The sequence below is a fragment of the Apaloderma vittatum genome, unplaced genomic scaffold, assembly GCF_000703405.1.
Source record: "Apaloderma vittatum isolate BGI_N311 unplaced genomic scaffold, ASM70340v1 scaffold5664, whole genome shotgun sequence".
Classification (NCBI taxonomy): domain Eukaryota; kingdom Metazoa; phylum Chordata; class Aves; order Trogoniformes; family Trogonidae; genus Apaloderma; species Apaloderma vittatum.
The window spans coordinates 48,396-63,745 of record NW_009710847.1 but is presented as its reverse complement, the minus strand read 5'-3'; the positions used below and the strand labels follow the sequence as shown (position 1 = coordinate 63,745).

General features: G+C 39.1%; 1 protein-coding gene across 1 annotated transcript in view; it reads left to right on the top strand.

Moving 5' to 3' along the window:
- LOC104272421 (macrophage mannose receptor 1-like) overlaps positions 1 to 14,858 on the top strand; it is a 34,109-nt gene extending 19,251 nt beyond the window's left edge. The window contains exons 19-30 of the mRNA XM_009867404.1: positions 1,368 to 1,468; positions 3,345 to 3,481; positions 4,510 to 4,624; positions 5,225 to 5,421; positions 6,058 to 6,148; positions 8,689 to 8,921; positions 9,730 to 9,895; positions 11,023 to 11,175; positions 11,622 to 11,738; positions 11,940 to 12,101; positions 14,123 to 14,155; positions 14,614 to 14,858. Coding sequence (XP_009865706.1) covers positions 1,368 to 1,468; positions 3,345 to 3,481; positions 4,510 to 4,624; positions 5,225 to 5,421; positions 6,058 to 6,148; positions 8,689 to 8,921; positions 9,730 to 9,895; positions 11,023 to 11,175; positions 11,622 to 11,738; positions 11,940 to 12,101; positions 14,123 to 14,155; positions 14,614 to 14,858 — 1,750 coding nt within the window. The remainder of the gene's footprint in view (positions 1 to 1,367; positions 1,469 to 3,344; positions 3,482 to 4,509; positions 4,625 to 5,224; positions 5,422 to 6,057; positions 6,149 to 8,688; positions 8,922 to 9,729; positions 9,896 to 11,022; positions 11,176 to 11,621; positions 11,739 to 11,939; positions 12,102 to 14,122; positions 14,156 to 14,613) is intronic.
- Positions 14,859 to 15,350: the final 492 nt, after the last annotated feature.

Genomic DNA, 15,350 nt, shown 5'->3' with positions numbered 1-15,350 from the left:
GAAATATTTCTTTTTGAGCAAACACCCAAAAAAAGTCTTGCTAGCTGTACTCTCCATACACACTTTCTCAAGTTTCATTCAAAGATTCATAAATTGGAGTGATATCTTACTATGATGGATTTTATGCCTATACACACACACACTTAAAATATGCTCCATACCATAGAACCTAGCTTTCTTATGCTTCTTACCAATATATCATAGCTTCAGAGAGGTCCTCCAGAATTAAAGTGATGTGGACAATGGGTACAAATGTTGCTTCTGACAGAGATTTTTAAGGTAGCTTCTGCAAACTCCCTTTCCAGGAGAAAAGTCAGCAGAAGATTACAGTACAGTAAGATCAACAGGTATTGTGAAAAGACACAAACTCAGAACTAAAGTAAAAGATATTGAAGAGCATGATACTGACAATGCCTAGATTTCCATCTGCTAGTTAGGACACATCTGGAAGGTGGAAGACCGTGCTTCTAATTTCGACCTGAAAGAGGGTTAGGGGTGACTTGAATTTGGCCTTTCTGTTCTAATGATGCTGTTGACCAACTCTGGAAAGGGCAGAAGAGGAGTGGGTAGGGACAATTAGGTAGTGACTGAATCAGTGCATGATTCTAACCTCATGGTTTCATACACAAGTTAGGGAGATATGGCATTGCTTGGGTCCAGTGAGCTTCTTTATTTATATCAACCATATTACCAGCAAGAGAGAGATGAAGGAGCTGAAGTTGTTTCCCACTTCAGGCTGAGTGACCTAAATTCTGAAATATTGATTAAAATGCAGTGCCAAATTCTTCTTCCTTTAATAATAATGTATTAAAGTAAAAAGCATGTAACCATAAAGGAAAAGGTGTATTGATACTCCAGAAAGGGTGGTTTTAAAGCTGACAGTATGTCAGTGAGTTTCCAGATGCAAGACTTAATAGAAATAACCTACAGAGATATGTCTCTTCCGGGTAAAATCTGCAGAAAAGCATTTTTGTCCTTGTTTTCATCCATGAAAACATCAGTAATGATAAGACTGAGAAGCATAGTATTAACTGATACAATGAAATCAGCGAAGAGAAATAAAACTTTTTATATTCTTCTCTGTACTATGTGTTATAGCTAATTTAAAATAGTTTGTTATTAAATGATGCCTTATCACTCCTGCCTGTCAATGGAAAATATGCTTGAAGTTTTCTGTTTTGCAACCAATAATGACACAAATTTCTTCAAATTGGAATAATCAGGTAAGGAGGAGAAATTCTGTAACAGTCCTTCCAGTTTAAGCCAGTTTCCACTGATGTTCATGGGCCCTCTTAATTGTGAGATGTTAATTAGGATTCTCATCTCACTGTTGAAGTTTATTAATTAACTATTTGTATATCTTTCAGCTGGATAGATGGTACTCCAGTAACATATGTGGCCTGGGCTCCTAATGAACCCAACTCTGCAAATAATGAGGAAAATTGTGTGGTCATGTTGTCAGGGCATGGTAAGTAACAAGCTTAAATTATTAATTTTACTTGTTTCTGCTTGGATTGTTACTGATGCTGTCAAACTTGTACTGTCAGCTATCACACAATCTTTTCTGGTTGCTTTCTGCAATTCCTTTTCAATGATAAGTCAACAAGAAGCAGTAACTGGTGTGACCATCAGTCATGGAAGAGTCATGTCCTTAGAATAGGGAGATTTCAGTATAATATGTAGTTTAATGCTGATGTCTCTGTCTGCATTTATATGATTGATATTGCATCTTTTTAAAGGGTTTTTCACTATTTCTTGAAGTAAAAATCTGAGTGGGGTCTGCCTTGGCTCCTTTGAACTTAAGGAAGCATTTATGACAGCTACAGGAAATCGGGAGGTCAAAAGTCCAAGCCAATGAGGAGAGGAGACAGACAAATCCATCGAATGACCTCAAACTGTCTTTACATACTTATAAGTACTTTTAAATGTAAATATCTTGCAAATCCTAGAGCTAATTTTTCCTCTGGTTGTATTTGTACTACTTATCTGAGACTAATGGGAACTTAGCAGTATATATTTAAATAAATCAGCCTCTTAATTTATGTTTTACAAAGGACTCACTCTGGAATCCCATCTGAAATTCTGTGTTTATATGATGACACCAAGAACATGATTCACTTTTTCTAAACATGGGCATCTGATCTGGTTGAGATGCACCCCTCCTTCTTAAGTTGTTGATCCAGAAAGGGGCAGCTATCCCGTTGGTCCCTCCCACAGATGGCTCAGCATTCCTGAGCTTGTCTCAGACAATAGAAGTTTACATGTGGGCAAGTGAATTGGACCATAAGGGAAGCATTAAGCTTAAGCTGACAATAAAATGTAGCTGATGTGAGCTAGACTTCTAAAGTGCTCTTATGGTCAAATGGAGATCTCACAGCCAGTGCTGGCTGAAGAACAACCCAGTTTAACACATTATTCAGTTGCCTACATGTAGGTGACTGTAACCACCTGTGATGTTCTTGAGCATCACAGCTGTCAATTCTCTGCAGGTATCTTGTATAGCCTCTCTCTAACAGTGCTAAGCACTCCATTCACACAAATGAATCCTGCCCTAGCTCTCTGTTGACTAATAGTAACTTAGAAATCTAGTGTGTATCTTGACAACTGAAATGCAGTACTTTACTCTGCAAACTGAGTCCCTAGCTAACGTTATCTTAACTTGAAATGTTGGCCCCTTGGAGATGGTGTATATTTCATAACACTATACTATGCCCTTAGATTTATCTGATATCTCTTATCTCATCCCTTTCTGATCCATTTTCCTTTCAATTTTTTTTTGCCGTATATTTTCCTTGCTACCTGCAATGTGATGCTGCCATTGCTTGAACAAATTATCACTAGGCTGGCACACTGTCGTGTGCCCTGGATGAAGAGCAGAGGGGTCAGGCAGTTCAAATTAAGCACAAGGGGCTGCAGCTCTCCTACTGTTAGAGCTTCGTCTGACTCATTCAAACCTGTCATGGTACTTTGCCTTCAGATCAAGTTGCTACTTCTCCTACTCAGACTTTTTGGACAGAGGTGGGGACAGTGGAGATAGTGGAATGAAGTTAATTGATGAGTAGAGCATTTCTGAGTCATTGGCTCTTTCTTCCCAGTTCTTTATTCTTTTTTCAAATGCTAGACAGTAGCCCAATAACTAGCAGTGCTGAGTAGCTAAAGTCCTTAAACATTATCTGTCTGTAAAAAAATAGTTGAGTGCATAAATGTAGTAGGTGGCTCTTTTACTCGCTTTTATGGCCTGAACAGTAGAGATTAGCCTCCTCCTAACTCAGAATGAAAAGTGATAAATTATTTTTGCAAATACTATGACATCTTGATTGCTTATTCAATCTAATTGGTTTTAGGCTTGTGGAATGATGTAAACTGTGGTTCCTACAATAGATTCGTATGTGAAAAAAGTAACAGTTCTATTAACTCAACTTTTGCTTCTCCATTGCCTCCTGGAGGATGTCCAGAAAGTTGGTTTTTCTTCAACAACAAGGTAAGTCAGCAAGTATCTTCAGTAAATTGTCTAAAGCAGTGGAATTGGAAAGAACAGCAAAAAATATTTTTATGATTATAAAATAAATCTAGAGAGTAATTATTCAGTCAGAAGATTCTGGCTGGATGGCTGATCTTTTTTGGAGGTTACTATAGACATTTAACTTTGCAGAGAAATACAGTAGAAGTAGACTTATGCTGAAGAAATTTCAAAGAACATAGTTTATGCAGGCTTAAAATACATTATTACTGTTTAAGAAAACTTCTCCTCTCCTGTTTTTTGTATTTATGTTAGAAAAGAAAGTTTGCAATTGTTAGTTTTGGAAAAAAAACCCTTCAGGTGGAATAATGTAGGGACAATGTATTTGAGCAATCCTTTGGGCTTCTACTGGGTTCCCAAAGTTTCGATTTCACAATGATACCAAACTACAATTGTTTTGAGTATAGTTTTACATTCAGACATGGTTTCAAAGTCCTCATTGCTGTAACAGAAAATTTGTGTGAACTTGAAGTTCCACTTGCAAAGGTTGATTTAACTGCCTCACGTACACCGTGCTATTATTGTATCTTAGAATGTTAGGTCAGTGCACCAAAGGATATTTCATAGGCTTTGGTGGGATGAACAGTCATAACCACAGTCATTGGAAGCAGGACAAGGCATGGGAGGAGATTCCCTGCAGCTGTGTCACCCAAAGCCAGTTCCAACAGTTGTGTTTCTCTTGGTTTTAAGCGATCCCTCTGTTACTGCAGGAAGCATGCAGACAAACCCTTTTCACATTTTCATGTACTTGACATCATTACAATCAGTTCAGATGATATGAGACTCCTAGACTACACCTTGTTCAGTGAGGGGGGCTAAATATCTACCTGGGTAAACACACACCCTTTCTACTCTTGAGCTCTGTCACTTATTCTAGCCCTGATTTCTTTTTTTCTGGAGATATTTAAATCCTATAGTTAATTGACATTAATCACATACAGCAGTTCCCATGTTTCCTAGTTTGATTTAAGTACTTGCTTTTTTCCCAGTGCTTCAAAATATTTGCTTCCAATACAACAAGAAAGCTCACGTGGCACGCTGCAAGAGATTCTTGTATCAGTTTAGGAGGAAACCTGGCTACCATATCAAATGAACAAGTGCAAGGTACATATATGGGCTCTATTGAAGAGGAAAAAAAATAAATTAATCTCTCACTAAAGAAACAGGTATACTGTCCAAAATAAATTTTGGGATTATGTGATGAAAATTGCTAATTAGCCAGGTCAGTTTATGCTAAATTTTAACTCCAAAGTGTGAAAGAGTAGCTAAATGTTCCATATAAGGAAAAAAGTTTGTGTCTTCAGTTCTTTTGGTTACTCTGTTTTCACAAAACTTCTAGTCTGTGTTGAGCATGGTTGCACAGTTCCCTCAGACTCTCAGATTTCTCTATTTTCTGTCTCTTTCACTGGCAATATGATTTCTGGAACACCACGTGTACCTACACAGTGGGAAAGGACACATTTTCTAATTTGCTCCAGAGCTTTCTTTTTGGCTATTTTTTGAGCCTTAATGCTTGTGTAACATATGTTCCTACAGATGCTTATCTAGTTAAAGACAGGCATAATGTAATGGGAAATGTTATACCTTATAATGGGAAATGTTATCCTTTTAATATGGCCCCTGTTCTGGTTGTTGTATATTTTTCCTGTTTTGGGCAAGTCACGATGAACTTTTCTTAATGAAAAAATCTCTGTTTCCCTCCAGCTTTCCTCCTCTATCATTTAAAGGATGCCACAACTAATGTTTGGATTGGAATGAATGATATCAACACAGAGTCCACATTCCTTTGGACAGATGGAAGCACTGTTTTCTACACCAACTGGGTTAATGGTGCACCAGAAAAGAATCAACGTTACTTTGACTATTATGAATATGAAGAGTTGAGAGACGTCACTGTGGAGGTACAGGAAATTTCAGTAACCTGTATATCTCAGGCAGTTGTATGGCTTTTTTAAAAGGGAAGTTAGAGCAGCAATAAGATGTAGAACAAGTCCTTTTGTAAGCAGAATGGGGCTTAGCAAATCACCTGATAGCGATTCCAAATGCACCAAAAATGCTTGACGGAGGTTCTGAAGAAGAGGGACAGACCCTATGCTTTCCATTTGACTTACTGAAAAATAATAGTTCTGTAAAACAAGCCCAGAGAAGCATATATTACATAATTTCTCCCATGAACTACATTACCAGAAACATTAAAGCCGCAACACTAAACAGAAAAGAGTTATGATAAACCAAAATTGTATATCTCTCATTCCTGGCTAATGTGCTGTCAAGCTCTTTGACTAGTTTCTGGTGGTACAAATGAATACTTTCAATAAAAGGGCTATTTCTCTGCTGAAATGCAAACTCTTTTTCAAAGGAGGTAAACACGTAGTTTCTGAGAAACAATAGGCAGATAGTCATTGGGTATTTTTAACACTTACCATCAGTCAACTTGCTTATGACTAGAACTTGTTTAAATGAGCATAAGAGAGATAGAATGCTGAAAGATGGTCATTGCCTTTTGTAATGGCTGTGTAACTTCCCCTCTCTTTCAGACAGATTGTGTCTTCATCATGAAGTCAAATGGAAAGTGGAGAGATGACAGCTGTGACAATGAGAGAGGCTATATATGCCAGATGAAGTCACGTGAGTTCTTTTTAACCCAGCCTCCCAAACCGGACAAGTATCTCAGATAAGCTGAAAATATATACAGATGTGGTTTCTCATTCTGAGTCTCTCAGCCTTTCAGAGCTCCACCAGTCTTAAGGCTCTACTATTTTTAAAGTACAAGTTGTTCCACAGAAAATGCTGGAGAGGAACCACTATCTTAATTGGGGTCTTGTGCCTAAATCATGAATAATACTAGACAATAATCACAGAATTATAGAATGTGATGGGTTAGAAGGGACCTTTAGAGATCATCTAGTCCTCCGATGAGCAGGAACATCTTAAACTAGATTGAGTCACTCGGGGCCCCATCCAGCCTGACCTTCAATGTCTCCAGGAATGGGGCCTCCACCAGATCTCTGGGCAACCTGGTCCAGTGTTTCATCACCCTCACTGTAAAAAAATTTCTTCCTTATATCTAGTCTAAATCCACCCTCTTTTATTTTAAAACCCTTACTACTTGTTCTGTCATAACAGACCTTCCTAAAGAGATTGTCCCTATCTTTCTTTAAGACTCCCTTTAGGGAGGCAGTAAGGTCTCCCCAGAGCCTTCCCTTCTCCAGGCTGAGAAAACCCAACTCTCTCAGCCTGTCCTGTCCTCATAGGACAGGTGTTCCAGCCCTCTGATAATTTTTATAGCCCTCCTTTGGACCCACTCCAACAGGTCCATGTCCTAATTGTGTTGAGGGCTCCAGAGCTGGACACAATAGTCCAGGTGAGGTCTCACCAGAGAAGAGGGGAAGAATCACCTGTTTTGACCTGCTAGCTGCACCTCTTTTGATGCAGCCCAGGATCTGACTGGCCTTCTGGACTGCGAGTGAACATTGTTGGCTTGTGCACACTTTAGTCCACCAGTGCCCTCAAGTCCTTTTATGCAGGGCTGCACTCTGACATCCTCACCCAGCCTGTAATCGTATTGAGGATTGCGCTGACCCAGGTGTAGGATCTTACACTTGATCTTGTTGAGCCTCATGAATTTCACAGATGCCCACTATTCCAGCTTACCCAGATTCCTCTGGCATATTGACTGCGCCACTCAGCTTGGTGTCATCCACAGACTTGATGAGGGTGCACTCAATCCCACTGTCTGTATCATTGATAACAATATTAAACAGCACTGGTACCAGTATAGACCAGCAAGAGATACTGCTTGACATCAGTCTCTATCTGGACGTTGAGTTGTTGATGACTACAATGGAAATAGATTACTTCTCAGTGAAAAATGAGGCTTTTACGTATCCTTTTTTAAATGCAGTGTAAAACCATGCTCTTGCAGTAATCTCCCCATCCTCCTGGCTGTCTCTGAGCAGAGTATTTAATCCTACCTTAACATTTCTGCTGAATGCCACAAGAGGTCTATTAAAATGTACAGCCCCTTTGCCGTATTTTTATTGTAGAATATTGATTGCTTTTTTTTTGCACCAAAATGAGTAATGAATGTTGACTCTTCTGCTATAGAACTGTAATTATGCAAATCCCTGCTGCCCAATCATATAATGGGAGTAGAGAAGGCAAAGCACAGCTAACAAAAGAGTTTTGCCTCACCTTTATTACAGCTTTAGTAAAAACTGTTTCCCCATGCTTTCATCAGTTCCTGCAGCCTGTTCACTCTCAACATATCCAGCTGACAAGTGTAAGAACCTCTTCTCCCTGTACATCAAATGCACAGTTTTATGGAGGCATTTTTAGTTTGCTTAATCCCAGTTACAGCTCTTCTGAATACATTTGCAGTCTCAAGGGTGGGAATATACATTCATATGTCTGACCCAAATGTGCAAGCACCACTCAGGCAGCTCAGATAACGACTTTGAGTCATCAGCAAGTGGTGATCAATTAACATCAAGTGTCAAAGACTCAGGTTGTGAAACAGGGTGCAACAGCAAGTGCCTTAAAAGTCTAGTCCTAAATCCTCTCCACAAGTGATAAGGAATAGAATTGAGATTAGACATTAGGAAGAATTTCTATACTGTGAGAGTGATGAGACATTGGAACAGGTTGCCCAGAGAAGCTGTGGATGCCTCATCTCTGGAAGCGTTCAAGGCCAGGTTGGACAAGGCTTTGAGCAACCTGGTCTAGTGGGAGGTGTCCCTGCCCATGGGAAGGGGCTTGGAATTAGATGATATTTAAAGTCCCTTCCAACTTAAACCATCCTATGATTCTATGATGTCCAGATTTAGTCAATATATCTTAAAGAATGGGAAATCAAGTATCCAATTTATGAGTCTACCTGCATTAGTCAGGCCTCTAGCAAGCATACTCTCTACTTCAGGGCATCCAGGATCTCACTCTGATTTTTACATTAATGAATTTGGCTCATGTTTTACAAAAAATTTGTTTTGGACTCTTTCATTTTGGTTTGTATTTTTTTCATTTATAAATTGTTCATGAGTTTAAATAATTATTTTGACTTATTGTTAATGCTGGACATTTTGAGGGTTTTCTGGGTTTTTTTAAAGTATCTTCCATGCTAGAGGTGAGGCATTTGCTACAAATTCATGCATTCAGTTTTCCATCCATAGTTACCATGCAGTCTGAAGTACCAACTACAAATCCATCCTCTGGCTTTGTCCGTTATGGTGACAGTAGCTATTCGATCGTCTCATCTGAAATGCAATGGGAAGACGCCAGAAAAAATTGCCAAGACAAATCCGCGGAACTTGCCAGCATTTCAGATGTCTACATCCACTCATTTCTGTGGATCCAGATGTTGAAATATGGAAAACCCGTATGGATCGGTCTTAACAGTAATATGGTAATTGCTGGACAGATGGGAGGTGCAGGTGCTTGATGAGCTCTTCTGCTGTTTATAGACCTGCTGAATGCTCAGTTTATAACAGCACTGAAACAACTACACTCTGAATGGCTTTACTGTATAGATGTATGGATTTCTTGTGGTCCTATTAGTGTTAGTCAAAGACTTTCATGCACCAGATGAAGTGAAGATCCACAGAAAAGGATAAGAGGGAAGCAATGAATGAAAGCTCTAGGAACAGTAAAACAAAGGTGCAGATTGAGAGTCCCAAGCTAGGATGTGTAACCATTCTGAAAGTCAAACTCTCTGCTGTATAGAGGGCTATTTAATAACTCTTATTAACATAATAATAGCTATATGAGTATTAGAAAGATATTTTAAGATTATTTTAGCTGTTTAATGTCAAGTAATCTTTATTCACCAAACAGTTCCTGGTTTTAATTTAAATAAAGCAGAGCAGTGGGGATGACTTCTCTGTAATTGCTTCGCTTGATATAGGATTTACTTAATGACCTAAGGGACTCATCTGAGTTTCTTGCTATGTTGAAGAAGATTTTGCTATTTCAGAAAAACCCTACTGAAAGCAATGCCCTGTTGATCACTGTTCATAAGCAGTTCTTCTGTAGTTCAGAGCACCCAGTGATGCTGCTTAGAACAGTGATTTCAAAAAAACAACAAAAGAGCAGCACAAAGCTTTTTTTTTTTTCCCCCTGAAAAAACCTCAAATAGACACAGGAAACTATATTTATGTGCTAGAGGTTTTTTTTATGTAGAAAAGTCTCTGTTAATAGAACTTCTTTGGTTTTAGACTGGTAGCTATTACAAATGGACCGATAACTGGAAAACCAGGTACACGAAATGGGCAGCAGGGGAACCAAAGGAGAAAAATGCTTGTGTCTACCTAGATCTAGATGGTACTTGGAAAACAGCATCCTGCAATCAGACCTACTTTTCAGTTTGCAAGACATCAGATGGTAAGCAAATGAATGTATATAATTTTAAAGACAACTTCCTAATTCTATTAGTCTGCCTAATCCTATAGACTTAGCTCTGTCTTGGGCTAAAACTTTCAGAGGACGATGTTTCAGGATACCATCTACCTCTCTGCAGAACACAGAGGTGTACTGTTGGATGATATATGTATTCAGGCACATGAAACTCCTTGCACCAACGGATACAGCCACACTGCTTTAATGGTTGTGTGTTTGCACAAGATGAAGCTCTACCTTCAAGGTATTTTGCTCTTTCTGAGGTGCGAGCATAAATCATGCTTGAGATTGTAATTTAAGTGCTGGGAACGTGCTCTGTGTGGACTGCAACAACAGGTTAAGTTCACACACAAGTGTCACTGAGACAAAACACAGCAAGAGTTTCGCTCCCATTCGCTATTGCTAGAGCTAAAGCAGTTCTGACGTAGGTGTAAGAGCTTTGCAACTCTTTGTAGAGACACATTTGCTTGTGGATTTTGTAGAACTGTGCTGTTTTTACCTCCCTGACGTTTTAAGACCACATAATATAGTTTGTTCCTTCTACTCAAGATAGATTTTGCCACTTAAGGGTGGCTTCCAAGTTACACTTTCCAGCTGTAAATATGGACTGCATATGCAGTGCAAGAACCACAGAGTGATAAAAGTCAATTGGAGTTGCTCATATGAGTGAAAACTAAGACTAATTTGGCAGAGGCATGCTCCACTGATGGCTTCTTTGTGTAAAGTGACAACATACAGAGACTAGGCAGCCATACAATATTGGACTGTAGTGTCAATGATTCATTAGACTACAACAGCTTTCTGTGTTGTGAGATTGCAAATTCAAGATCTGTATCACCCCTTAGGGCTTGCTTTCCTCACAGTAGTGCCAAGGCAGTTTGATAGGTGCTTTAGGAAGTGATTCCTTTTGTTGTTGTAAGAAATGTGACTGCAGAAATAAGATGTTTCACACCCTCGACTACCTGGCTTTCCCTGTTGTCTGACCTGGGGACCTGTAGGAATAGTCAGGAGTTAAAGCTGAGTGAGACAAATCCCGCACTATTTACACACATATCCTACCTCATAGGTTAATCCTAATGAAATATTAATTTCATACTATGTGGCTTCTTTAGCTATAGCTCCAACTGACCCTGCTCAGATGCCTGGAGACTGTCCCGAAGGAGCTGAACTCCAAGCTTGGATCCCTTATGGTGGCCACTGCTACTACCTGGAAGCATCAGCAGGGAAAATCTGGGCGATGGCCTCCCTTGAGTGTTATCGATTAGGTGAGAGCCTTCATTAGCAGCTGACAAGATTTGAATGAAAACTTATACAAAACTTACACAGAAACATAAAAAACATTGATTTTTTTTTAAAAAAAACCACCACAAACAAAACATATGAGAAATACTTTACCTACCAAGCTATTTCAAATCTGACACAGTGAAAATAGTCAGAACAGATTTTGTGCAGCGCTCTGTCCTCCCAGGGGTTGCAGCATAGAGCTCTCCATCAGCTCCTGGCTTCTGGGCCACCATCCTGGGGGTAGCAGTGGGGGACCATAACCACTAAACACCTCCAGGTCTCTGTTCTCTGCAAAAAGCAATGGGGAAAAGGCGAAGGGGGAGTGTGCATAATACTTTCAAAAATTGTTTGTATGGAATTGAAAGAGATGGTCTTTCCAGTAGTTGCTCATGTAGGTTATGGTTATCTGCTTGCTAATGCCTTTCAGGTGCTACCTTGGTTTCGGTAGAAAACATTGATGAATCTGACTTTTTGATCCACACAATACAACCACTTGAAAATAAAGTTGGAGGCTTCTGGATAGGACTTTACCGAAACGTGGATGGTAATACCTTATTTTCAATATTTAATTGAAAAATACTTTGATAATATGAGAAAATTGAGGATAACTATTTTAACAAAAAATTATGTATTCCGATGAAAATCGTATTACTATTACGTTTTTTTTACTTGTTTGCTGAGATAAGGAGTTAATATATCCATGAGATATATTTAATTTTTTTTTTTTCTGTATGTTGCTCTTCAGGCCAGTGGTTCTGGCAAGATAATGCTGTACTTGACTTTGTCAACTGGGAAGAGAAAGAGTCCAGCATGGAGCACCACTGTGTTGAAATGGCTGCGCCATCTGGTTATTGGGACAATGTTGATTGCTCTTCTGAAAAAGGATTTATATGCAAAAAACCCAAAGGTAAGTCCTTGGTGATTCAGCCCCTAGCAACAGAGCAGATCTGTTTACTAGAAACTGTTTCAGTCCTCCACTGCATGTCTGGAAGTAACTTCTGACAGTTTCATTTGGCATACATCACTCCTCTAAAGAGTTGTAACCAAGAAACAGTCATCTCCCGTGCACTGCTAATCTCCATGCTTAAATCAGCACAAGCCTATGGCAGTAAATCTGTTAATCCCCATTAAAGATTTATGAAGAATATCCAAATTATGTTCTATCCCTTATAGTACTAAAATAATAAGCACTAAAATCCATCCATGGAATCATAAGCTGCTCTCATTGAAAGGCTGAAGGAGCTGGGTTTCTTTAGCTTGGAGAAGAGGAGGCTGAGGGGTGACCTCGTAAATGTTTATAAACACATCAAGGGGGAGTGTCAGGAGGACAGAGACAGACTCTTCACAGTGACATCCAATGACAGGACAAGGGGTAACGGGTACAAGGTGGAACATAGGAGGTTCGACAAAAATATTAGGAAAAACGTTTTCATTGTGAGGGTGACAGAGCCCTGGCACAGGCTGCCCAGGGAGGTTGTGGAGTCTCCTTCTCTGTAGACATTAAAAGCTTGTCAGGACGCGTTCCTGTGTGACCTACTGTAGGTGATCCTGCTCTGGCAGGGGGACTGGACTAGATGATCTTTCGAGGTCCCTTCCAACTCCTGACATTCTGTGATTCTGTATATAACTATTTCCTGCCTTACCAGGGGATACTGTTGGTTTGCATCTGTTTATTTTACGTTCTCCTCTGCCTTCTTTTCATTTTACACTGTGCCTTTATAAATTCTCTGGGTAGCAAGTGTGTTTTCAAACTGGAATCTAAAATAGCCAAGAGGAGAAATATTTTCTCGATAATTTAGGGAATCTTGATTCAGAATAGAGTCATAGAACAATTCAGGTTGGAAAAGACCCTTGGGATCATCAAGTCCAGCCATTGACCCTATGCTACAAGTTCACCCCTAAACCCCATCACCCAGCACCCCATCTAAACGACACTTGAACACATCCAGGGATGGCGACTAAACCACCTCCCTATTCGTGGTTGATTTACCTTTTTCTTAATGACTTTCAGACTTTCCGTGAAGAATTTCTTCCTAATGTCCAGCCTAAACTTGCCCTGTTGCAACTTGCAACCGTTCCCCCTGGTTCTGTCCCTAATTACCTGTGAGAAGAGACCAGCACCAACCTCTCTACAATGTCCTTTCAAGTAGTTGTAGAGCATGATGAGATCCCCCCTCAGCCTCCTCTTCATCAAACTGAACAGACCCAGCTCCCTCAATTGCTCCTCATAAGTTCTGTTCTGCAACACCTTCACCAGCTTTGTTGCCCTAAGCAACACCTTCACCAGCTTTGTTGCCCTAAGAAACACCTTCACCAGCTTTGTTGCCCTAAATAGTTTTTCTTACTTTGTAAGACCATCCAACATGTTTAATTCTTCTTATTTTCTGAGTGTCAAACACTTTTTTGCACTTCTTTGACTCCAAAAGAAGTTTTTATAAAGGTCTTTTTCTCTGTCTCTTTCTTAATGCATAGGCAAATGGGAAGATTACAGCCTTAATTCAGAGAGCATTTTCTAGGCAAGACACATCCTAAACTTAACAGCAGAATCCTGCTGGACATGCCTAGCATCCTAAACCATGCCATGTGAAATTAATCTCCATGATGTCTGTAGTAAATTAAAATTTCAGGAAAAATGAGAAAAGGCATTTTTGAGTGAACATAGAAAAGTCAGTATTTAAATGTTAGTAGATATAAAACAATATAAAGTTTAAAATGAATTGATGTTATAATCTGGCAATGTTATATCAGGAAGGTAAAACCTGAATAACATACTTTTTTTTTAACCTCACCTACATTGCTTTGTATAACAAACATATGTTACTAATGCAATAGTAATTTATCAGGGGTTTTGTTCCTGTATGATTTTAGCAGTCAAAGTTATGAATTCTAATGAAGTGTCATGTTATTTCTCTCTGATACTCATTGAAGTTGAGCCACATGGGAGTCCTCTACAGCCAAAGGGTAAGAACTTTCATAAGAAAATTAACAAGCTTAGCGGTGACCCAACATGTGACCAACTTTGAGAACAGGCACAGAGAACTTTAGGTTATTAAAACCTGTGTAGATCTACATGCAAATTTCTTCTACAGATATTAGTGTGAATAATGTAACATTAAAATATTGTAAAACTGATTTCCAAATGATCAGCATCCCATATCCATATCTAAAGCACACATTTTCGTTAAATTCTTACAAGCATCTAGTGCATGCATTTTGTATCATTGTAATCCTGACCCACAAAAACCATGTTAACTTTAGCAACAGAGACCTGGCTAGTTATCAGCAACCATTCAGGATTCAGATTTACACCAAACAGACAACAAGTTCGGGCGGGAAAGAACATCTCCTCCATGTTTTGCATGTTTTATCTGGAACAAAAGATTACTGAGGTTTCTCACAGTTATATGCATTCATTTCAGGGAAGGAGAAGAATGAAGAGACTCACTCACCCGTTCATGTCTCCGTTTGGCCATTGAGTTTCTTGGCTATTCTCACTCTTCTTGGAGTTGGCATATCAGTCTATTTCTACCAGAAAAAAAAGACAAACCAGCCGTCAACATATTCTGGCAATGAAACACTTCTAAAAGGTGTTGGTGACCGAAGAATGGGCGAGAAAGGGTCCTGTGGCACATACCAATTCATGGGAGAAACTTCCTTGCTGTAATTAAATAATGTATCTGCTAAAAGTCTTTAGTGAGGGTGTTTGTAGCCTTAAATTAAACCCATATTCTCTTTTTGCACTAGCAGAATCTTTTGTTCATTGATGTTCTACAAAATCTCATTGCAAATTGATGTTATAGTTTTGTAAGTCAAGATGTTTTCAAGTGCCTTAGCAAAAACACTTGTCAGGAACAAATACATGTACTGAAAAAGGACTATGAAAGTCCTAGTGAGGCTGGATGTTCAGTAAAGTGTGATTAGTACTTAGAACTGTATTCCTATGACTATGTGGACACTACAAAGAACTCAACAAAATCTGCCCAACTCTGTTGCAATCTTGAACTTGTTTTGCCCCACAAATATCACTCCATCAGACCACCACCATTATTGTTCCTTATAGCTGTATCTTATTACACTTACTTATAACATGATACTTCATATACTTAGATAACTTTGCTGTACAAAATCTTGCTGTTTTCATTGTCTTTTTTTGAAT